Genomic DNA, 24,634 nt, shown 5'->3' on the forward strand with positions numbered 1-24,634 from the left:
TGGTGTCCCTGTAGGAGACCTCAGTCTGGGGGAGTAATATACAGCACAGCCCTTTATCAGCCGTCCGTCAGTTCATCACATTCACTGCTGTGTTTTTCGGATTCAACTTTCCCTCTGTTTGCTGTTTATCGCCGTTGACACTCTGAGTAATGTAACACAAACTAGCACACAAGTAAATGAGCTCTGATGCCACTTTGCATATTATCCACGATGTTTCTGAAACTTTTTTTTTTTTTTTTTTTTTGCAGTTCGGAGATTCAGGCCACTGAGCTGGTTGTTTGTGTTTTTCCCAGTCAGTGGCCCATTTCAGTGCAGCAGTGATTCCTTCACAGCAGAACTTATCTTTAGCTTTTTATGATGCCTCTTTAAAGGCAGAAGTACTCGACCCCAGTACTTGAGTAAGACGTACAAATACTACTGGTCAAAAGTTACAAGTAAAAGTAGCTCAGTCGACATGTTACTCGAGTAAGAGTAAAAAAGTACTTGCTTTTAAAGGTACTCAAGTATCCAAAAGTACATGCTTTTAAATGCTTTAAGTAAAAATAAGAGTAAGAGTAAATTTCCTATGTTTCACATCAATGAATTACTATAATTTTTTCTAAATGAATTTAAGGACCTTTTAACTCTTGTTTCTGAGAATTAACTCTTTGAAACCACCTGCACTGATGTGCTGCTTTTAGGGGTTAGGGTTTCCTTCTTTGACAAACACAGCTTGTGTCCAATAGTATTTTAGAAAAAGAAAAAAAAGAGCAGACCTGAAAGTAAGTAAGAGTAAAAGTAAAAATATTTGTCTTGGAAATGTATTCAAGTAAGAGTAATAAGTACCAAAGAAATCTAATACTCAAGTAAAGTACAAATCCCCTGGATATATACTTAAGTACAGTACTCAAGTAAATTTACTCCGTTAGTGTCCACCACTGATGATTTTATATGTGGCTATTAATAGCGGCCGTTTATATATATATTATTTTTTTTACGTGATTTCTTTCTCGACCCGTGGCTCACACTTGTTCCTCTGTGATTATGTTGGTTCACACTTTTCTGTCCTATCATGACTTTACTCAAGGCCACAAGAACAGAAATATCACCAGTTCAATGGCATCAAACAGCCCCCGGGGAGACGACGGGGGTATGGAAAAAAAAAAGAAGAATCCTTCACTAGATATGATCTGAGATATGAGGTTCAGCTTAACGGCCTCTTATAATCAGGAAATGACGCGGTTTCCAGTTAACATCTGTCATCATTTTTGTTTACCCCAACGTACATGCATGAGCAGAGACGGACAAATATTTTCCTCTCGCAGCTCTATTGGACCTATTAGTGGAACAATCTGATGCTGGATGTCTTGTTCACTCGTATTTTGGCTTTGGGTCAGATCCCTCTGTGTTCGTCAGAGTTATTTCTGGAAGAGCATGGCCAAGGGGGAGGTGGAGAGCACAATGTTGGATAAGTGCTCATACCGTTTGGCCCCGCTGAGTTTATCCTAAATGTCTCTGGACGCAGGGCTAAATTTAGCAGGTCTGGGCTTTTGATAATTCAGGGGAATTTGGTTTTTCAGCTCCTATTATGAAGCAGCGTGTCACCGCTTCTCTCCCTCCTGCTCTCAGCAGCTCCATTGCTGAGTTTTACAAAACGCTCTTTGCAAGGTTGCTACAGTACGGAGAAGGAAGACAAAATGTGCCGAGTTTGCTGTGTGTCATTTTTATGTCAAACCCGATGTCCTGAGAGCTCCCACGAACACAGAGAAGAAAAACAACCTCCCTCTCCTCTTCTCCTTCTTCTCCTCCTCTCTCTTTTAGCTCTCTCCATCTCTATTCCTTTGTGTATTCTCATCTCTCTTTTTGTCTCCCCTCCCCTCCCTCCCTTTCTCTTCCTCTCTCACACACATACACATACACATGCACACCATATTTGTTATGGGGGCAAAACATGCTTGCCTCATCAATTTATTTTGGTGTGCAAAGCTCTATTTCTGTAGTGAAATAAAGGACAGCCAAGCAGAGGAGAAGATGCTCTGCTTCTCGTAGCACGGCGACATAGACTCACAGAAATCCACGTCTAGGGTGGATTCAGAGGAGGTTTTTCTCGGAGAGAGGAGGTTTCCGTAGCAGCTGTTAGGACCACCCGGTCACCGCACGTCCTACCTTTGGGAATCAGGGACATTTGGATTTCATAAAGCTGGAAAAACAGTCCAATGGGATCAGATGGACGACGAGAGGAGGACTCGAACTGTGGCTCTGTTGGTCTTTTCTCATGGATTTACTTTTTCTGCGTTTTATGGGACTTACAGTATAGATTGATTTTATTGGGACAATGGACCCACAGTGTGTGTGGATATTGACTCTGGTGTTTCCCCCGTTACGATGTGTTTTGGTTGTCTGAGAAACGATGTCAGAGTACTACCTGGTACAGTAACGTTTGGGCATTTGTATGTGCTTTTGTTGTTCTATGTGCAAAATTGTAACAGTCTGATGTCTGAAGTTGATGCATGTGGCCAGTGTCTGACTTGACATACTCACCTCCTCTCTCTCTCTCTCTCTCTCTCTCTCTCTCTCTCTCTCTCTCTCTCTCCCTCTCTCTCTCTCTTGTCTACCTCTCTTTCGCTGTGTTTTTCCCTCTGCAGTCTGACAGTAATGCCAGTTACCTGCGAGCTGCCCGGGCAGGGAACCTGGAAAAGGTTCTCGACTACCTCAAGACTGGGGTTGAAATTAACATTTGCAATCAGGTATGTTTTGTTATGAAGAAACTCAAAAGGTCCATGTGAGGTTGAGTTTAAGAGGAATATTGACTCTACTCTTCTACACACATACAGTAAACATGCTCTTAACAAACTGCTGCATCAGCTAAATTCCAAATTAAGAGCTTAAGGGCTCATGTCTTAACTGCACCAGCAGAAATTAAGTGCTTTTTAAATATTTCATGATTTCAACCACTCTGTGAAACACAATCAAACATAATGGCATTATATATTTAAGTGCATGAGTGAAACTAACTCCACTATATATGTTTTCCCTCAGAATGGTCTGAACGCTCTTCATCTAGCCTCCAAGGAGGGACATGTGGAGGTTGTTGCTGAACTGCTGAAGCTCGGAGCCACTGTGGATGCAGCCACAAAGGTAAAAAGCCCACCACACTGTCACCTATTGTGACTCACCTGATGGTTATGGAGGTCTATATTTGGATCCAGCACAAATCATGACTGCAGTAGAGCAGTTACATGCAGTTACAGTATGAGGACTGCCAGTGTGCAGCCTTTGTCAGGGTTTTAATATTGGATCAATATTTAATGATCCCCGTGGGGAGCACCGCTGGAAATAGTGAGGGAGTTAAGGAAGAAAAAATAACATATTCTGCATGTCGGAGTAAAGCTAATGGAGTTCAGTGTAATTTTAACAGTAGAATGTATTAATGGGAATTGTATGTAACATAATACAAGGTGCACAAATGCAGCAGCAGAAGTAGTAGTGTTTATTTTATGAACTGTAAAATATGATATCATTTAGTGTAATAATAAACGCAGGGAGAGCCTCCTCCTTTTGAAGCGTTTTCTACTCTGATACTAAAAGGAGCTGAGAGGGAGAGCCATTGAAAATATTATCCAGATTTGCGCCCAGAAGGCTTTCACTCCTCTTTAGTCGTCTCATTCAGCTCCTCTGCCACAGGCCATGAGCCCCAGTGCTGACATAAACACAGGACACAATGAAATATTCAAGATCAAGGAGAAAATCTCCCCAATTAAAGCCTCTCTCTATTGTGACCCCGAGGATGCTGGGGGATTTAGTCTGAGGTCTTGGGAATCCGCTCCCTGCACCCTAATGGTTATCAATTTGTATTTTAATGCAGTCAGGGGGGCGGTGCCATTGAGGACACCGAGATGTAGTAACACAGTGTGTTTCACTTAGGCTGTGTGGGTGTTTAAGTTAATTGTGTACCCACCCCTCTAATGTTGTGTTGCTCTTGTTGTGGGTGAATTAAACAGGAGGCCTTGTCCTCGCTTCATTAGCCACTATAACAAACGCTGCTCTAGTGTAGCCTGCCATGTTGAGGCTGTCAGTGAGATGCTGATTTAACTCTGCTGTAATTTCTGGGGCTGCAGTTTGTGGCGTTTTACTGTTTTTGTATTGGATTTGTGAAGTTAGAGAAGGATACAGTAGCTCCACCAATTTGTGTTGTCTGTGGTGTTGTCAATCTGGACTGGACGAACAGTTCTCGGTGCAGCCTTATCATCTAGAAGTTACTTTTTTTTATCTATATGTTATGTTATCTTTGAAGGAAACTGGAAAGAAGGTGGTAAATGTCATTTAACTGTGTTCTGCCTTGTGCTTCAAATTGTCATCGAGTTTTTCAATATTTAACCACAGCTGAGATTGTTTTCTGAACTTTTACCAAGTGCTTTCAGTACTGTACCTAAATATAACCCCATAAAACTTTAATCATGCGTTAGTTGCTTTGAGCAGATATGGATTTACAAGAGCTTATATTGTTGGGGAAACGAATGAAATACTTTGTCGGTGAATACTTTGCTAATTAACATGTGAATTATCTTTGTGTGTGTTCAGAAGTTTAATGAGGCGAAAGTCTGCGCTCAGCATCTCTACAACACAAACCGATTGTAGAATGGGTCTTAACGTTTTGTTCTCTAGAAAAGCTTTTAGGCTCAGTAAAAGCACACAAGCTCTCATCCCCAGCGATGTTATACACCAAACAGTCTCGTGTCTGTATCTTTATTTAAACCGCCTTGGCCTCAGTCAACGTGGCTATCTGTAGTATACACGCCATGTGACAGAACATCAGTATTGCGCAACAGCACTCATTGCAAATAACAGTCACACGGCCAGGAGACAGTCGAGGGGTTGACTGTGTCTTCACAAGGACCGGCGCAGGTTCATAAAAAGCCTCCTGTTATCCTGCCTTTTATTTATGGGGCCGAGGCTCAGCCAGAGTTCATTCGTTGTGCGTGCGGGACCGGCGGCATCGGAAGTGACACATTGTTGGCAGTGCAGGCGAGGGGGGGATGGGGGGGGATGCCAGGGCTGGAACGCGAGTGGTTCAAAAGTTTGGTCGGTGTGAGGAGATTCACAGCGGCACATGGATACTGATGTGATAGACTATGGTGACACACACACACACACACGCTGATATATAAGCAATGTGGTGGGACAGGTGGGACGGAGCTTAACACGCATTCCTATGGTTGTTCCATGTAATCCAGAAAGGAAACACTGCTCTGCACATAGCCTCGCTGGCCGGCCAAACGGAAGTCGTCAAAGAGCTGGTCACCAACGGAGCCAATGTCAACGCACAATCTCAGGTGGGTCGTTACACTCCGAGCGCGCACACGCTCACATGCACATCTGCACAATGTCAAAATGACAGTAAGACCCCTGTTGAGCTACATTTCTGGCCTATTAAATAACTTCAATGCACTTGGACTGCTGCTACACACACTTTTTGTTTGGATGATACTGTATCGTGAAGTCGATGACATTGAGGGAATCACTCAGTGCAATGATCCCCGCTGACAGAATGTGGCTCCACGCCAACTAGGCCTCTGCCTGTCAAGGAAACTGCTGTCCTTGCATGTTGTATTTAACTCTGTCAGATCAAGGTGAGGGGACTGATTTCAAACACCTTGTTTCATTTTGCTCTGTAGATGAGATTTATTGTCTGTGTATCTCTCCATCTCAAGATCCTCACATATATTGATATCATTCAATAGTATATACTAGAGCGTTATCATTCAAGGCATTTTGGGACATCTTACATAATATTGTTTTATGATGTGGTTAAAGAGGAACTATGCAGGATTTTTACCTTAATTAAACCGCTTTGAAGTAATTGCAATGGTTAAATAAATGACTTGTAACTTGTTACGAGGGAGAATGGAGGCTCTCTGCCTTCCACCCAGCGTCTCTTGGCTGAAAACCAACTTTGCAAGATCAGAGCGTCCGACCCGGTGTCCCAGCTCGTGTCTCGGCGACACCACGACACAAACACACCCTGTAACCTGTAATCTCTTGTTTATAACAGATATACGCATCGTAACGCATGATAAATAACTTTATCCACCGCTCCATGGATTGCTGTCTCGCCGGCGTCATTGAATACAAAATGCACATGGCCGGGAGGAGGGTTCGCAAAACAGCAGAAAAGCGACCGGCCCTGCATAGTTCCCCTTTAATATGCAAAACAAAGTTAAAAGCCATCAGAGTTTCAACATGCGTGTGTGTAACTCTGTGTGTTTGTGCTGTGTGCAGAATGGCTTCACCCCGCTGTACATGGCGGCCCAGGAGAATCACCTGGAGGTGGTGCGGTTCCTTCTGGAGAACAGCGCCAGCCAGAGTATGGCCACTGAGGTACTGTACGCGTGAATGTTTTATCGAGCGTGTGTTTTGTCATATGTGTATCTGTGTCAGTCCTGTATCCACCTCTCTGTAGTCATACCGTCATGTGTAGTCTTTACATCTGTTGTACTAACCACCTTCATCTCCTCTCTTCCTCTGTTCTCCTCCTCCCTTCCTCCTCCTTTTTGTCATCCCGATGCCACTCGTTCTGTATCTTCTATATCGTCTTCTCTCCGTCCTCTCTTTGCTTCCTGATCTGTCTTTTTCTCATCCTCTCACATCCTGTCTCACATTCTTGCTCTGTCTGCCTCTCTCCTCCTCTACCTGCCCCTTCTCTAACCCTCCTCCCTCCCTCCCTTCCTCCTTTCCTCCCTCCCCATCTCTTTCATGAGGGACTAGGCAGAGCTTCATTGATTGGTAGTGTATGGTGGTGGAGGCAGAGTGACCTTGAGTGGGTCACACGCGAGGTTCGCTCCGCCTGCTGCCTCTCCTCCACGGCTGCTGCTGCCATTACTGCTCTGATTTACGCTCAGCCTGTGGAAACCATACACACACACACACACACACGCACGCACGCACACACACACATAATTACCAGTCACCACACGTATGCACACATAGAAGCACGTGAACAGCTGATGGACCTAATGGAATACCCAAGCCAGTCTGCAGTCCATTGGTTTACATTGATAGTCTACATGCTAGAACAGGGGATGCCCTTCAGGACATACACTCACACACACACACACACACACACAGATGTAGTACACACATGTGAACATGACATATGACTGCAAGCACATACGCGTAGCCTTTATATGTGTGCTCACACATATTCAGATACACAGTATGAAGAAACGCACTATAGGAGCTTTTCAGCTAAATTATGCATCAAGGGTAATGTGCATGTGTGTGGGAGTTAAACAGGAACCTTTCCCACCACATCCGTTCATTATATAACTTACATTGATGCCCCTTATGGAAATCTATCTAATGTGTTTTAAAGTAATGTCATATTATCTTGTCTTACCTTGTCTAAAGGTTGAACTTTACAGAAACAGATGGATAGATGGAAACTGTAGAGTTTCCAAAGAATAATTTGAAAATTAAACTACTTATTTCATAATCGTGACATAGATATGTAAAGGTCACCTCTTTACACGTACTCTCTGACTTGTTTGAAAGAAAAAAAAATCCATACCATCCACTATTATTGACTCCCGTCCCCTCTTCTTTGCAGGATGGCTTCACGCCTCTGGCGGTGGCGCTCCAGCAGGGCCATGACCAGGTGGTCTCCTTGCTACTGGAGAACGATACAAAGGGCAAGGTACGCCTGCCTGCCCTGCACATCGCTGCCCGCAAGGATGACACCAAGGCCGCGGCCCTGCTCCTGCAGAACGACCACAACGCAGACGTTGAGTCTAAGGTGTGTGACGGCGTTTATCAGTCTCTGCTGGTGGATCTTCAGTCGGTTGCTTTGTTTCTTTTATCTCTTTGATCTTTTTGATTGTTGAATTGTTTCTTTGATTATTAATGCATTTCTTTTTCTTTGTTTCTTATTGTTATTTGCTGCTTTTTTTCTCCCTCTTTCTTGGTTGAATTTGTTTTTGATGCTCTTTTTGGCAGGAAGGGGAAATGAGCAGTACATTAGTACAATTTGACTTTCTACATATCTGAATATTTTATCAACACATTAACAGGAGCAAAATTCTGTATAGATGCCACAAGTTTGTGTGAATGTATTGTTTGAAAATTTAAGTTTCTGAACATCTCAAACTTAAATCTTAGATGAGTGTTTTCTAACAATAATGTTGTACTGAACTCCTTCTCCCCTCTCTCTGCTCCTCCACTTAAGTCAGTGGAGGCCCCTCTCTGTTTTTTTTCTGACTAACTGCCCATTCTCTCCTCTCTTGGCTTGACTTTGTAGATGATGGTGAATAGAACAACAGAGGTACACCTCTACTCTGTACATTACCTAGTCTCTCCATCGCAGCTCATACAAACTCTGAAAATAAAAGCACACTTTAGTGCTCCTGACTTGATGCAGTAGTGTTTCTGCAGCCCTCCCACTTCCCCTTTTTCCATTTTAACTCAATGTCGTCTTCCTCCTCTTCATCGCTTCATTCATGTAGTCGATATCTCTAGTCATGGAGGGAGTCAGAGTAGCGCATGTTTCACTAATACTGATTTAGTTAATCCTGAGGCTGGAGGCTTGGGTATCAAGGTTTTTTTTTTCCTTGATTCTAATGGTTTCATGGTGTCCAAAGCTTAAGCACCGGCTGTTATTTTTTGCCAAATTCTTTGGGACTGTTGACAAAGTGTTGTCCTAATGTGTCCCGACGCAGGCCGTCCATGAAACTGATTAACATGATAACCAGTGTAAGCATGAAAAGTGGTTATCATTCATTGAAAAGCAGCGGTTCGTCCATAACCTGCATGGCAACCAAATCCCCATTAAGCTGTAAAGGAAACCCAGCCTTCTAGCAACAGAGACATATAGTGTAATTAGCTACTTATTACTTAGTCTAACCCATGTAGACTTTTAGTTTAGTACTTCTAGTCCTCAACCCCTTGCACCTAAAGCATTTTGCATGGGACCAAGACAACAAGCTTTCTTGACTCTGCTTCTATGGTAACAAGGAGCCCCCCCTCGTCACACCAAAGTCGGGTGGCCACCTTCTGGGTGTGCCTGTTTTGGTTGGCATCGTTTCTGGCTTTGGCAGGCTTGCTCGTTTTCTGGTATGACTCATCCAGAAATGGCTTTGTGGATCTGAAGCTCGTGTGTTATGGTAAACAACTCTGTACTCTGATGGAAGATGGAGGGAAAAGTAATTGCACAAGAGCTCAGCAACTGTATGTCTGCAGATTGACAATGAAAAGGCAGATTTTTTATGATTTTTATTTAATTTCAGGCTACTTTATTTTACTCATATGGTTGCAAGATCTAAAAATATCTATTTAAATCGTTCCTATAGTTGTTTACACATAGGTGTTTTCAGTTTGGGACACCAGATATCAGCAGATATGTGGATGGACAAGACACCTGCTTCCCACTCCATCATTGGTTATTTGAAACAGGGATTTCAGTGATTAGAGAACTTAATGTGAGATCCCCTCACTCATTGAACAGAATGTTTCCAGTGTCCTTTTGTTGCTTTGTCAGCTGTTGCTCGCTAAGCCGGGGGTTTTGCCGGGAAATTACTCTCATTTAAGATGCTAACAAATGGACATTAGGTTCATTTGCAGGACGTTTTGTTTTGTTTTTTTGCTCACTGAAAGTATCAGGATGTTGTAAGTGAGATTCATAGTAATAACACCTAAATTGAATTGTTTGTTATCCCCAGAGCTCCATAATCTACGTGTACTTTGCCCAGTGTGTTGTTGTAATGGTTGGTGGTATGTGAGTATCATGGAAGCACATAGAAGGCAAGCCCACATGGTATCCTGAATTTAAAACCCCCCCTCTTGCTGTCAGCATACCATTGGCCCCATGTCTGATGCTTCAATAAAAGGACTTTTTCTGCCACTGTGAGAAAAGTCAGGTGTTAGTATTAAAGTGTTTAGTCGAATGAGTCCTCGTCTGATAAAATGTGATTGTACGTTGTCAACCATAGGCCTCTGTAGACTTCTGTAAACACTCAAGGACACTTCTGAATGGTACACAAGTGGCGTGTTTCATAGCTTCTAATGTAACGTGTGTGTATGTGTGTGTGTGTCTGTTTGCATGTGCGTGCTGTATGGCTTTCTTCAATCCTCAGAGTGGTTTCACCCCCCTCCACATCGCGGCTCACTATGGCAACATTAATGTGGCCACGCTCCTGCTGAACAGAGGGGCTGCCGTCGACTTCATGGCTCGGGTGAGTTTATTCTGCCATCTGCTGTTTAGGAGAGGTACTACCAGGATTAAAGATAAATAAGAGTGAAGGTGCACACTGTGTAGGCCTATCGTGTTCTTCCTTCAAATCAGACATTTTGAGTTTGACAGTGAGTGAGTGAGTGAGTATGCACAGTACCTTGAATGGAACTCAACCACCATTTATTTTGTCATTAACACTTGAGCTTTTCCTACTTTAACATGTTGAAAGACCTGTATTCATTACACTCCTTCATTTCAAGCTCATTGTAAACAAAACTCATTCATGATAGCTCACTCTACACTGTGCATTTACTATGAGCCCTTCAGATTAAGAGTCTTTCAATTTAAGATACAAAGGAAAAAGGTTGGATGTACTCAGAGCTATCATTATTAGTAGACACTGGCATGTTGAGTTCAAGGCACCTGCTGCTACAAAAGAGAAAACCTACGTGAAACCAGAAGCCTCCACATGAACTGTGATGAGCTGCTGATCCATCTCTTTTAACAAATAATGACATAGCCGAAACACTGTAAATAATCAAAGTCAAAACATGTTGCACAACTCTCTCTCATACATTATACACCGAAAGAGAATCCAATGTCAGCATATTTCATGAAAATTAGCATTCAGTCTCTTAACTTGAGTATGTAGGAACAGAGAAGGCATCTCTGTGTTATACAGTTACACACAGATGTTGCTCTCTAAGAGGGAAGCTTGCAGGATTTTTAAATTGCATAATTTAAGATGAAGGTTAAATGATGACCAAGGCGGTGCACTGGATTATATTTGTGTTGAAAAAGCAAGCGTTATTTTGAGAAGAGGAAATTTATATGTGTTCACTCAAGCATTCATCATCATTATCATTTATTTTAAGTGGGAATTGGGATTTCCCAGTGTCCACTTAAAAAATGATAATAAATTATACATCCCATGCTGCCCCTTAAACAAAGCTATATATATATATATATATAAAAATATATTGTACAATTGTTACATTTGAGATGTTTTATTAGCTTTACAGTACAGCGGGTGCATCTCTTTACCGGTAAATTTTTTTTTTTAAGAAATACTTTGACATAATGAAACATATAAGCAGAGTATGATCAGTTTTTTTGTCAACTGTTGTATTTACATTGTTGTGAAGACCTGGAGCTAATTAAAATTAATTATTACAATTGAAAATGTGTTTGTGCCCACAGTAAACACTAGTTAGCCGAAGTCAACAGCCGTTGTGTGAAGGCGTGTTGGTGTTTGCGCTGCTTTTGACACTGATTACAGGTTTCGTCTAGACGTTGGGCTCCGTTAATAAGGAGAGTGTAGAGCTATGATCTGTTTGCAAACGCACACAATTGCATGGGTTCTAAATTAATTAATTTAGTTTCATTATAAACTATGTAGATGGACATGCTCGATGTGAATAATAAACCATCTGATGTGATTTGACAGCTGACTCTCAACACCTATTTGTTCTTCATATTTATCCAGAATGACATCACGCCACTTCATGTGGCATCAAAAAGGGGCAACAGTAACATGGTCAAGCTGCTGCTGGACAGAGGGTCCAAAATTGATGCAAAGACCAAGGTGAGATCATGGACCTCATTTGTTTCTGTTTCTTTATCTGGATTTGATTCTTTTCACATTATGCAGTGTTTGCAAGTTTGTTAAAAAAAAAAGAAAAAAAGCTGCAACTTTTTTTAATTACCCTGTGATTAATCTCCACCTCTTCTAAATCTCTGTCCTTCCACAGGACGGTCTGACACCTCTTCACTGTGGAGCGCGGAGCGGACACGAGCAGGTGGTAGAAATTCTACTAGACCGAGGAGCACCTATCCTATCCAAGACCAAGGTAGCTATTGGGACAATTAATGCAGGAGACACTGCTTTTATTCACAATAGGACAGGAAAGTCACAAACACATGTCACATTTTTCCCACTGGCTGTTATAAAACAGAACAGAATAAATCACATTTCACTTTAAACTTTGTTAATAACACTTTATTACACCTGTTTACAGTACATGAACTAGGTTTCCTCACCACACAGGACCTTTTGAGATATTTTATCCAATCAGAGAGCAGGTCTGTTGTTGTTGCTGTAGTGTTGTCGCATTGTCTCCATAACTTCTGTGCGACCTCTCCAGAACAGCCTGTTCCCGCTGCGTAGCCCCACAGTTTGACCGCGCGGGACGACCAGTGTAACAAAATAGACATTGTTGTAATGACCTCGTTATAACAATGCTTCTGTAACCTTCTCCACAACTTCCTTCACAGTCTTTCTGTGCAGCACATGGCCACGCCCTAACTTACTGTGTCTGTCTGTCCATCTTTTCTATGTGTCCGTCTGCGTGTGTGTTTGTCTCTCTCTCTGTCTGCCTCTCTCTCTTTCTCCCCCCTCTCTCTCTCTTTCTTTCCCTCTCTCCCCTCCCGATTATAGAACGGCCTGTCGCCGCTCCACATGGCCACTCAGGGGGACCACCTGAACTGCGTCCAGCTTCTGCTCCAGCACGACGTGCCCGTGGACGACGTCACCAACGACTACCTGACGGCGCTGCACGTCGCCGCCCACTGTGGTCACTACAAGGTGGCCAAGCTCATCGTTGACAAGAAGGCCAACCCCAACGCCAAGGCCCTGGTAAGGACACAAGGACCAAAGCATTCAGCAACTACTGACTGAATGGTTTTATCATCAGTTCCCAAAAGATATTGTTATTTAGGTTGAATATTCTTATGTTTTTCTGGATTCAAAAATCATAGTATTCACTTTCTGCTACAGAAATTCAATGCTTAGCAAAAAAAAAGAAGGTTTCCTTGAATAACGTCATCATAATAGTAGTAGAGGCAATTAGGTTATGGAGAAACCTTGGATCAAGTAAAGTGGGGTCCAAAAACTCTGGGACTGCTTACTCAGTCATCTCCGACCTTTTGACCCCACTGTTTGTAGAGTAAAGCATTAAACTCCACCAACACAAAAATTGGATTAGAGGAAGTCAAACAAATTGTGAGAGATGCTTTCTTATTTGGAGCTGACATTTTTCCGTTCCGCTCATTCATTTCCTGGCAGATCCTTTGCTTCTCCTTGTCATCCTAATAAAAGCAGTCACACAGTGAGAGTCCATCCCTTACACTTTGTGAATGTACTAGTATGGGCTTTGACATTTATTCTGCCTTTCTGTCTCTATGCAGAATGGCTTCACTCCACTTCACATCGCCTGCAAGAAGAACAGAGTCAAAGTGATGGAGCTGTTGCTTAAACATGGAGCATCTATCCAGGCTGTCACTGAGGTACTACTACACCACACTGGACCTCATTTACTCTGCTCTTCTGCTTGACTGCCTCTTTAGGACCTCAGAGGTGGTTTCTTCAAACACTGCTGACTTTTAAACACTCTGAGCTCGACCACTTCATACACATTCTCGCTATAAATTGAATGGAGCGTGTGTTATTTTTAGATTTTATATTTAAAATTATGTTTCATTGTAACGATCATATCTGTGTCCCTGTAGTCTGGCCTGACACCCATCCACGTGGCAGCCTTCATGGGCCATGAGAACATTGTCCATTCGCTGACACACCACGGAGCATCACCCAACACCACTAACGTAGTGAGTGGAGGATTTATGATATTGTCAAAATTACCTTTGTTTTCAAAGTACTTGAAATGATCAGAGTTCACTGCATATGAAAAGCTGTTTGTGTGTGTGTGTGTGTGTGTGTGTGTGTGTGTGTGTGTGTGTGTGTGTGTGTGTGTGTGTGTGTGTGTGTGTGTGTGTGATCTCCAGCGCGGTGAGACAGCGCTCCACATGGCAGCCAGGGCAGGGCAGGCAGACGTAGTTCGATACCTGCTCAAGAACGGAGCCAAGGTGGAGACCAAGTCCAAGGTTAGAGCACCGAGGCTCATTATCAATCACAGTGTCAGATGGGGGGGAATAAACAAAACAATGATAAAATACTGAGCCCCAAAGTCACTTCTTCTTCACTTCCCCTTGCAGGACGACCAGACCGCGCTGCATATCTCCAGTCGGTTGGGGAAAGTCGACATTGTCCAGCAGCTCCTGCAGTGCGGCGCCTCTGCCAACGCTGCCACCACCTCAGGCTACACCCCCCTACACCTGGCCGCCCGCGAAGGACACCAAGACGTTGCTGCCATGCTCCTGGAGAACGGAGCTTCACTCTCCTCCTCAACCAAGGTAAGTCTGACTGAGGGTCTCGTGAGTACATAACATGATGCAGCTGAATGTTTCTCTTTGTTTTTACAAGACACACACATCTGGAGAACTCAGTCAGCATCACAGTTCAAAATATGTCAACTTATTTCAATACCTTGTTTCTCCACTAGTGGGCACCAGTTTCCAATAGCATCTGATGCTGTTGTGTTTCCTGATATAAGCCACCCACACAATTAAAGCATCATTGTCTAAAGATTCATTGTCTCCAGTGATGAGATCCTTTACCTACCTATAGTTAACTTAACTTCCACAGTTCAACCATGTTTATTGCTGTTGCATTGACTTTACTGAGTTCACATTGAGCTTGGTGGTAGTGTTAGTATTGTTGGCACAGGAGTTTAAAACACTATCCCAGGAGATTTTTCTCCATCAATGCAGTAAACCACAGACAGATATTGTCAGTTTTCTTCTCACTAACGGCACCAATCGAGGTCAAAAGGAACTGTAGCGTTGACTTCATGCAATTGGTTTGTGCATGTGTGTGATATGTTGCTGGGGGCCGTCTTTCAAGGTGACCTCTGTCAGTGGAGCAGATTAATGAAGGGTAAACTCTGTAGTGCCATTGCTCACTTTCTGTTTCGCTGTCATACACACTGTCTTAGACACACACACACATTCACCACATCTTCTGGGATATCACCTGAGTGAGCTGTTCAGGGAAATTATGTCATACCAACTTGGGTAGTCATACGTGAGTCGACCCATTTGTCATGTTTACGTGATAAAATGTATCTTTTTCTCTCCATTTAAAAACATATATAAAAAATAATTATTTACTATATAAACTGTACGAGTAGTAACTGTAAACAGTCACACAAATGAGGTCATGTGTTTCAGAGCGTGGAATGAGAATCGGTGGGAGTCCCACATTCCTCTGGAAAATATGACCTAATGTCTTTAAATATCCTCAGATACACACAGGATGGAGGCCAAGATTAACACAATCACATTATACAACAGCCGTTAATAGATCTGGAGTGTGTAAGGAATTAATGTCCTTTTGGTTCAGTTTCTCAGGATATCAGATACATTATAACAACCGCATGTCCATGTGTTGTTCTAACTGAACTGGTTCTGCACAGACAATATGAATGTATGATCATCTAAAATATAGAACACAAAGGAATGTAGCCTAATTGAAACCATTTCCGCATAATTTTTAGTTTTCAGTGTGTGAGTGATATTGTCATGTGTCAAAGGTCGTCCAAAAGTAGCTCATGTATTACAGTATATAATGATGGATAAGTGAATTTCCCCTATGGGACAAATACAAAATGTCTCTATCTATCAAACATTGTTTCAGTGGAGCTGCTAAAAACATGATTCACATGTTTTATTCAAAACATTTTCATATTCATTTTATTGGATTCGGTGACATTGCTTTAATAATGCTAATGGATTCTTCACAACTATGTGGGAAACTATGTTGTTATGAAGAGCACGTCGACCACAGGTCAGCAAGGACTGACCTAAAACATTGCAAATATTCACTTCCTGTCTGAATACCCAACGCTACTCTCCATCTTTTCTTAGTAATTCTTCATTATAATGCACTCTTTTCCTGTGTTCAACAGAAAGGGTTCAGTCCCCTACATGTGGCAGCAAAGTACGGCAAGATGGAGGTGGCCAGTCTGCTCCTGCAAAAGAGAGCTTCTCCTGATGCTGCTGGAAAGGTGAGTTGTCCTCATAAAAAGAAAAAAGTTAAGGGAGTGATTTTTTTATTTTGACCACCATGTAAGGATCTGTCCAGATGTGTTGCTGCTCTAAGACATGAGTCGTCTGACAGATTAACATTTATGCACAGAAAAGAAAGACGGCTAAAAGTTCTACATCAGCAACACACATAACAGGTGTGTCAGGATCAGAGCCATAGTGTGTGATCAAAAAGATAAAGTAGAAAAGAAGATTTGATTTTAGCAGCTGCATATAGAAGATAGCCTTAAATAACAAAGTATAAAACATAAGGATTCGTACATGCAGCGGTTGAGTCATCCTGAAGCTGTGTTAAGATTAATAGACAGTCAACTTTCCTGATGAGAACTGGTCAACAAACAGCCAAAATTAAATTCATCAATCAATCCATTTATCATTCAGCAAGTATTTCTGTCTCCTGCCCTCATCCAACCTGTCTCTAACAGAGTAAACAGACCCCCTTTTTTTCAGTCGCGTCTTCCAAGCTGCAGCTGGGCATTGGGGTGAGTGGGGGTATTTGTGAGGCAGAGTGTCAGGTTTAGGACTGATCCCAAGACAGCACAGCCAACAGATGCTTGTCCTGTTGCAAAAAAGAAAAACCTTTAGGGCAGTTTTGCTTTTATTACCCTAATGACATGCACTCATTCCACCTCCGCATGCACCCTCTTACACACACACACACACACATACTGACACACTTTACTTAGCACAGGCCTACTGGCACTGATTATAGTGCTAGCTAACTCTCTGTGTGTGTCTGTGCCACCATCTGAGAGCATTTAACGTAATGGCAGTCAGGTATGATAATGAAGCTTCCACACTGCTTGTTGGTGTCACGCTAAAATCAGTCCCATTGTAACACCGAGTCTAAACACAAAGATCGGGCTTTTATTGCCGTTTTAATGACATCGATTTTCTTACAAGATCAGAAGAAAGACACGCGACAAATACATTTTTTCCCCCTCAAATTTTGACACCAAAATATTATTACACATTGTAACAGCTCATGAGATTATCACAATGTATTCTTGATGTTTTTTTTTTTTTTCAGAGTAGTTTCAAGTGTTTGTTGAATGAGTCGGACATTCCAGCGGCTCAGCGAGCGTCCTGCTGACTCAGTCCTGGCTGCTGCTGAGTGGGATATAAGTTGTTTATTGTGTGCATGGAATAGTTTGGGTATAGCTCAGGAGCGTATGGTACCATAGCTGTTTGTTTACCAGTGAAATGAAAAGAAGTAGAAAGTAATATAAAACAGAAATAAAGGCGATGTAGGCACTTCCCTTTGATGTTTGAGCCTCCCTGTGCAGATCTCGACTCTAAAAGGCTGTATTCACATCACATTTGTTACATTTGTTGTCCCCCGTGCTCACCTTAAATCTGGGTTTAAGGCTAATTACGAGCGTGTAATTGTGACAGCACAACCAAGTGTGATGTGGAAACTGGAAATCCTCCGGTGTGCGCACACTAAATTAGGAAACATTTTTAGCCTACAAGTTAAACCTTTGAAATGAAAAGATTTCGGATTTTTCACTGAGGAAAAAGGACGTAGATATACATTTATCAGACATACTCTAATATTCAGCATCATATTGTTCTGTCTGACAATCTGTCTTCAGGGGATCTTTACACCTAATCAATCACAACAAATGCTGCTACTGCTGCTAGCACTCTGATCCTACTACTCCTCCGGCTGCTGCTAAAAATATTAATGAAGTGTCACATCGTCGCTGCCCTGTGAAAACCCTGTCTCTCCAATTTTTGCTACTTTTCAGAAAAAATAAAAAGATTAAAGTTGGAATCCACTTTGAAATTATTTACAGAGCACTAAGCTACTGCATAATTGAAAAAGAAAAAAATTGTGTATCGTCTTTTGTGGGACCAGTGTTGCATTTGGGCAATTTAGGCGAATACAGCTAATAAAAACGGCCGTATCTCTGATTCTGCTGCATTAACTTTGACCCTTTTGGTCTGTAGTGTGGTAAGTGCTCTGTTAATGGCTGAGAAAACAAATCCTATAGGATAAATAAACACTTGGTGAGAAGTTGACATATTGGAGACACATTTCATGGGACAGCAAGGACGTGCTCATCATGTCTCTTTTGATAATGCCCCTGTCCTCTACCTTCTTCCAGATCCTTCCAGCATGAACTCTAACCTTTCTCCTGTCTTCCATCAGCTCAACGTCGTCCATCTCCCTTCATACTGTTACATTCTCTTTGTTTCATATGACTCCTCAGAGTGTCTGTGTGTGTGTATGTGTTCACGATCTTCTAACTTGGTGCTTTGTTGCATGCCTGCGTGTCTGTGTGTGTGCGTATGTGTGTGTGGATGCGTCTCTCTGCGTTTGTGTGTGTTGGTGTTTTAGAGTGGGCTAACTCCACTGCATGTAGCTGCTCACTACGATAATCAGCGAGTGGCACTGCTGCTGCTGGATCAGGGAGCTTCCCCACACGCTGCCGCTAAGGTATCCACACAAACACACATAAACACACACTTACTAAACTCAACTCACCTTGCTCATCATGCTCTCAGTGTCATCTCAGACCATTAACAGTTTTTATTTATTAATGTACATAAACATGACATGTATGAAGATCTAAAACCCATCTTCTCCCATCCCATCTTGTCTAGTCTTTGACATTGTGTGTGGATGTGCAGCTTTTTTTCCTGGAGCTCAGCAAAGTTCATGAAATCTCTCGAGTAGCCAGAATTCAGCTTATACTGTCAGCATATTGAGCTTGGTGGTTTCACAGGATGTTGTATTTCATATTTCTCATAAAACAAAACCAGAGAGAGCACATGTGAGTGGACGGGTGATGTACGTGTCGTAAATAACTCCAGAGTCAGTCACTACTTCAAACCACCCAGTTTTTCTTTTGTGAAGTCTGTTCCAGGGGCTATAAAAACACAAAAACACAACACTTAAATTACTGCTGTTGTTGAAATATCCGACACACGCCGTCATTGACATATGGTCAAGTTGTGGTTCGTCTCCTGCTCGGCTTTGGTAGTCTGTCAAAACCACAGAGTGAGTCGGAGCCAACAAGCAAAACATGGCAGAAAATGCCTGTTTTTGGGCCATTGACTGACACTCAAGAAGACAGACATCAGGCAAGATGAGACCAAAGCTTGAAAGACTTATTTATCTTTGTGCGCTGTCTTTCTCTTCTTCTTTTTTGTTGTTGTCAGTGGCTCTTCCTCCTTCTAGCTCTCTCCCTTAATCTGTATCTGTCTCTATTTATTCCTCTATACTTTTCCTGCCTCCCTCCCACTCTCTTAGTCATTTCTCCCTGCCTCTTTTCTTCCTCTCTTCCTCTATAAATTTTTCATTTGGATGCTAAAGTTGGTGTGTTTGTTCTAATTTAAGTGCATTTGGAAAGGGATCAATCCGTGTGTACTTGAGGAGTTGTCGACAAGCACTTGCGCGCAGATGCAAGCGGCAGATTTTCACATTGTTGCTGAAAACATGTTCAAGAGGAATCTGAAATTGTGTGAGAAAAATCCAAGAAATGGAATCAGATTTCATACACAGAAGGATAGTTTGGTTATAGAGACTCTAGAAATATGTGACTCATTGTTTTTCCCATCTCCACCTCTTGTTTTTATTCACTTTGAAGCCCTCTGTGGACTTGAAGCCCTCCCAGGGTTGTGAATAAAGCTCACCTGCAGCTCACTTTCCCATCAATGGATTTCCTAACAGGGCAATGAATTTAAATGACTTTTTTTGTCAAGAATGTCAGAGCAGTTTTTCTTCTCCCCTTTTCAGCTGCTCCACTGTCTTTTCACTCACTCTCCCTCCTTATTTGTTTTTGTATATTATGCATTCAGCCGGCTGAGAGAAACCTTTTGTGTGAGGTCTTCAGGGAGCAGTAGGCTACTCCCAACCCATAATAAACATAAAATCATTTTAAAGTTAGCTAACATGGAGGTGATAATATTTAATGTTTATTATTATCTATAGATGGTCTGTGTTGGTCAATCACAGCTGAGACCAGGTTACATTGGTGTATATATAGTATATGCAGACACAACTGTTGCATTTTAACACTTTTGCCCCAATATCTCTATCATGACTTCTTCCAGTCTCTGTTATATACTGATGCTGTCACACCCAATACCAGCAGTGTGTTATTATGAATCACTTATGTGGTTGTTGCTGCATATGATTGCATCTGAAATGAGATGATAAAACACTCTGAGGTGCAGAACTCAGTTGTCTCTTTATCTTATCAAATTTATTGGGTATAATGAAAATGACAGCCTGGTCTAACCAAAGTGTCCATCATACACACTTTGGTCTATAGTGTATGATGTTTATTGCATTTGGATTCAGAATAGAATAAACTACATTATAGAGGAGGACACCTAACCAGAAATAAATAAGACTCAAACTATTAAATCAAAGAAGCGCTCTCTGTCCAACCTCCTAACCTCTGCATATCTTTCACCTGGCTCAGAACGGCTACACACCACTCCACATCGCTGCCAAAAAGAACCAAATGGATATTGGGACCACACTGCTGGAGTACGGCGCAGACACCAACGCGGTGACGCGGCAAGGCATCAGCCCCATTCACCTGGCAGCGCAGGAGGGAAGCGTGGACCTGGTGTCACTGCTGCTCGCCAAGAACGCCAACGTCAACGTGTGCAATAAGGTTACTATATTTATTTATTTACACAGAAATGTAGACAAGCTTTTCACATGCACAACCACTCAAGACTGCAATCTGGTTGATTTCATCAATGGCAAACTGATTTTTACCCGATCACTCTTTGACAATTTTTTATGTCCTCTCACATGTGTTTTTGTGTGTGCTCTGTGCTTGTAGAGTGGACTTACACCACTGCATTTGGCAGCTCAGGAGGACAAGGTCAATGTTGCAGAAGTCCTTCTCAACCACGGGGCTGATGTCAACCCACAAACAAAGGTAAAGCTTTCTCAGATATTACACACACACACACACACACACACAGATGCACACACACTAAAAATACATGGAGAGATAAAGGTCTTTAAATCTCCTTTTGTAGTTGAGCTTTGCTGCGTAACCTGTCTCTCTCTATTTGAACTGGATTTTCTTGTGGAGTTTCAGTCTATTTATGGCGTTGGAAAAAACACTCTCACCCAGTCCTGGGCACAGACCCACACATTCGTTCACAATCATCTCAGATTCTACATAAATAAAGGATTGATACCTGAGTTGAGGGTGTGCATGTCTTTATGGATGCATCGCACACTGCAGCAAACACACACACACTCACACAAACACACACACATGCATATGAACACGTACATGATCTATTATTCAGTCAAACTCTGACGCTTTGCGTTCGCCCAATAACATACTGCTCACGTTCGTTTAGACAAGCCCGCTGTAGCTGAAGGTTGGGATAACGCAAGGTTATAGGCTGTGTGTGTGTGTGTGTGTGTGTGTGTGTGTGTACGTACGTGTATTTGTGCTGACAGGACAGTTGTTTACAGCGATAGGTTATTCACTCACTGATCTCCATTACCATGATGCACCGTGCACATAATTCAACAGGGACATGAAATATGATACAGTGTTGACTTTATATTTGGAATCACAGACAGCATATTGAGACGTGGAGACAAATTAATATTTCCTTAATAAACCAGAACAATCTTCATTGATCCACTTTTCAAAATAAGAGCCCTGTGTGTAGCGAGATGAAGCCTGTTAGTCACCATATGTAACTGTCTTTCCCTCCTCTTCTCATCCACTCGCCCTTTCATGTCTGCGTCTGTTCCTTCATCTCTTCTGCCTCATGCAGATAGGTTACACGCCGCTGCACGTGGCCTGTCACTATGGCAACGCAAAGATGGCAAACTTCCTGCTGCAGAACCGTGCCAGAGTTAATGGCAGAACCAAGGTAGATGCATACAGTACAACTGCACTCAGATCTTTTCTTTACATACAACCTTATACATCCTATGTGGATGTTTCCTTTCTGTGTCTGACTGTGTGTTTTTTTTTTTGTGTGTGTGTCTGTGTCTAGAACGGATACACTCCTCTACACCAGGCAGCTCAGCAGGGCCACACCCACATCATCAACCTGCTGCTTCAGCACGGGGCCTCGGCCAACGAGCTCACCGTGGTCAGTGAACAAACACACTGGCACACACACACACTGCCAATGAATGCGCTTTGTCTCCTGTGAATAACTTCCTGTTGGGTCTGTCACTGGTCAGAATGGGAACACTGCCCTCGCCATCGCCCATCGACTCGGGTACATCTCTGTGGTGGACACTCTGAGGCCCATGACGGATGAAAACCTGACTACCATGGTGAGACACTGTCCTCCTGTCAATGAGATCTTATACGGTTAAAGACAACGTCTGTTACATCACCAGTACATTTCAAAATAATTCACTCTAATGAATATTTTCTATAACTTGGAAAAAGGTTGATTTCTAGAGCCGGGCCAATATAAAATGCATGTGACAGTGAGGAAAAATTGTATCTCATTTTTCTGAGCTTTTATTTTTAGTACCAGACAAAATGTAACACCACAAAAAGAATTTGAAAGACAACAAACCAACTTCCTATTATTAACAGTTTATTAACCATATGAAAACTAATTTGAATTTAGCTTCAGAAGTGAATCTGTCGTCATTGTTGGTGTTTGTTACTTTGGGATATTCTGGCATGTTGCTGCAGTTGCAATTTGAGTTTCTGATTTTGCAATCAAAATCTACAAGGTGAGTATCTTGGGAAATAGTATAATTTTCAGTGGTGGTTGCATTTTGCTAGAAACATGCTTTAAAAGTGGTCTGCAGTCCTGTGAGGTTTATGTCACTGTTGGACTAAAACAGGTAAAGACATTAGTTTTCCTTCTTGAGCAGCTGTATTGAACTGAACCGTGTGACTGACCCTTTGGCCAAATTAAAACTTGGCCGGTCAGCCGGCAGCAGCAGCAGCAGCAGCAGCAGCGTACTGTAAGTTAAGTCAGTGTGTGAATCCTGCAAAATCAGCCAGCAAGTCAGTCAGTCACGCTGTGTCACATGTGTCAAGTTGTCCTGATTAAGAGAGAGAGAGGGGGGGCTTAGATCGGAGCTTAAGGTTTCTCCTCAAATAGCCGAGGTCACTAACCGCTATCTGACCCACACACGTGTCTGGGAGGAGGAGGGGGAGGAGGAGGGGGAGTGAGAAAGTGGCAAAGAAAGAGAGGCAGGGTGTTGATGGAGAGGTGACAGGAGTGGTAGGGGGGGACAAAGGACAAAGAGGGGGAGACAAACACAGAGGTCACTGAGGATCCTGCACAATCAGCAACAAAGTGTATTAGTCATAGCTGTCGCCATCTACAAAGATGCAACTTGTAAGTTAAAGATCAAGGTCGTCTCCCTCCTCCTTAGTGTGATTGATCTATTATTTACTGTGCAGAGGCCTCTGCTGTTGTTTTATGCTTCTGCTGAAGCTTCAGCCAGTTGTGGCTTGTTATGTGAGGTGATATGGCCTTCAAACATGTTGTATCATTACTGTGACAGAGGCCACGGCTTAGATTCATCTAAATGTCTGAAATGGGAAACACACGTGAAGGTCACGCTTTACACTAGTTGTTATGTAAATCCTGAAATTGTCATTAACTGACGTCAATTGTTTGATATTTACTGAGTTGACTGAGTTTGTGCTGCTTTGTTGGAAGTCCAGTGCACAGTGCATACTATAATATTCCTTTAAAAATCCATTACAGCATTGTAACCATTGCATCATATTTGGAACTGGTTTGAAGATTCAGGGATTTCCCCAGACCATGTATATTTCTTTTATAATGTTGTTCTGACAGAATTAAAAGTGAATTATTGAACTGTCTTTTTCCTTTTTTTGCAGAGTGCATCAGAAAAACACAAAATCAATGTCCCAGAGACCATGAACGAGTTCCTCGACATGTCAGACGATGAAGGTATGGGAGCCAAGCTAATTTCTTTAATCTGCTCATTTTCAACCATTACTTATTAAAATGAAATCCCCTATACTTATTTGATTGGTTTTTAATATCAATACCTTGCATGATTTACACACACAGAGAGACACTTGTCACTGTGTGCTTATTCAATGTCATTTCCATTAACATGTGCATGTTTCACTGTATGTGTATCCAAATCACACAGTCCAGGCCAATGTGCCAGAAATTCTCGATGAGGAATCTATATCTGATGTTGATGAAGGTATTTGTCACCACGCTCTCCTGTAGTTTGTCTGTTTGGGCCTTTAACATGTTGCAGTAGAACTAACCTGCTTCAGTGAAGAGAGCTAACCTTTGCTGTTCTACCATTCAGCTTTGCTAGAGAAACTCTCCAGGCAAACTACGGACATACTCACCCTTCATTGTTGCAGCACTTTTGCCTTTATGCTGGTCAAAGGAATATGAATAAGATACATATATCATTGTTCTCATCTCAAGAGGGTCAGACAGAGGTGGAGAGTTTTGATGCTGGGCTATTTACTATAGTTCAAAGCCTGCCATTGCCAGACATAGAATAAAGCCTCA

The 24,634-nt window shown here is 42.3% G+C and overlaps 1 protein-coding gene across 41 annotated transcripts in view; it reads left to right on the top strand.

Moving 5' to 3' along the window:
- The window catches only part of LOC146973306 (ankyrin-3-like), a 121,228-nt gene that overhangs the window by 57,628 nt on the left and 38,966 nt on the right, over positions 1-24,634 (top strand). For 17 of the 41 annotated variants that reach the window (XM_085799721.1, XM_085799707.1, XM_085799716.1 and 14 more), the window contains exons 2-24: positions 2,625-2,726; positions 3,019-3,117; positions 5,214-5,312; positions 6,259-6,357; positions 7,586-7,771; positions 8,273-8,296; positions 10,104-10,202; positions 11,688-11,786; positions 11,953-12,051; positions 12,639-12,836; positions 13,388-13,486; positions 13,709-13,807; positions 13,985-14,083; positions 14,195-14,392; positions 16,006-16,104; positions 18,489-18,587; positions 20,581-20,778; positions 20,953-21,051; positions 21,917-22,015; positions 22,142-22,240; positions 22,335-22,430; positions 23,974-24,046; positions 24,255-24,311. In XM_085799721.1, the coding sequence (XP_085655847.1) occupies positions 2,625-2,726; positions 3,019-3,117; positions 5,214-5,312; positions 6,259-6,357; positions 7,586-7,771; positions 8,273-8,296; positions 10,104-10,202; positions 11,688-11,786; positions 11,953-12,051; positions 12,639-12,836; positions 13,388-13,486; positions 13,709-13,807; positions 13,985-14,083; positions 14,195-14,392; positions 16,006-16,104; positions 18,489-18,587; positions 20,581-20,778; positions 20,953-21,051; positions 21,917-22,015; positions 22,142-22,240; positions 22,335-22,430; positions 23,974-24,046; positions 24,255-24,311 (2,518 nt within the window). Of the gene's footprint in view, positions 1-2,000; positions 2,408-2,624; positions 2,727-3,018; positions 3,118-5,213; positions 5,313-6,258; positions 6,358-7,585; positions 7,772-8,272; positions 8,297-10,103; positions 10,203-11,687; positions 11,787-11,952; positions 12,052-12,638; positions 12,837-13,387; positions 13,487-13,708; positions 13,808-13,984; positions 14,084-14,194; positions 14,393-16,005; positions 16,105-18,488; positions 18,588-20,580; positions 20,779-20,952; positions 21,052-21,916; positions 22,016-22,141; positions 22,241-22,334; positions 22,431-23,973; positions 24,047-24,254; positions 24,312-24,634 lie in introns of those variants that run through there. The other 24 variants (XM_085799713.1, XM_085799702.1, XM_085799718.1 and 21 more) reach the window with 9 other exon arrangements.

Source organism: Trachurus japonicus, chromosome 15 (assembly GCF_045865225.1).
Source record: "Trachurus japonicus isolate A0001 chromosome 15, Traja_1.0".
Taxonomy (NCBI): Eukaryota; Metazoa; Chordata; class Actinopteri; order Carangiformes; family Carangidae; genus Trachurus; species Trachurus japonicus.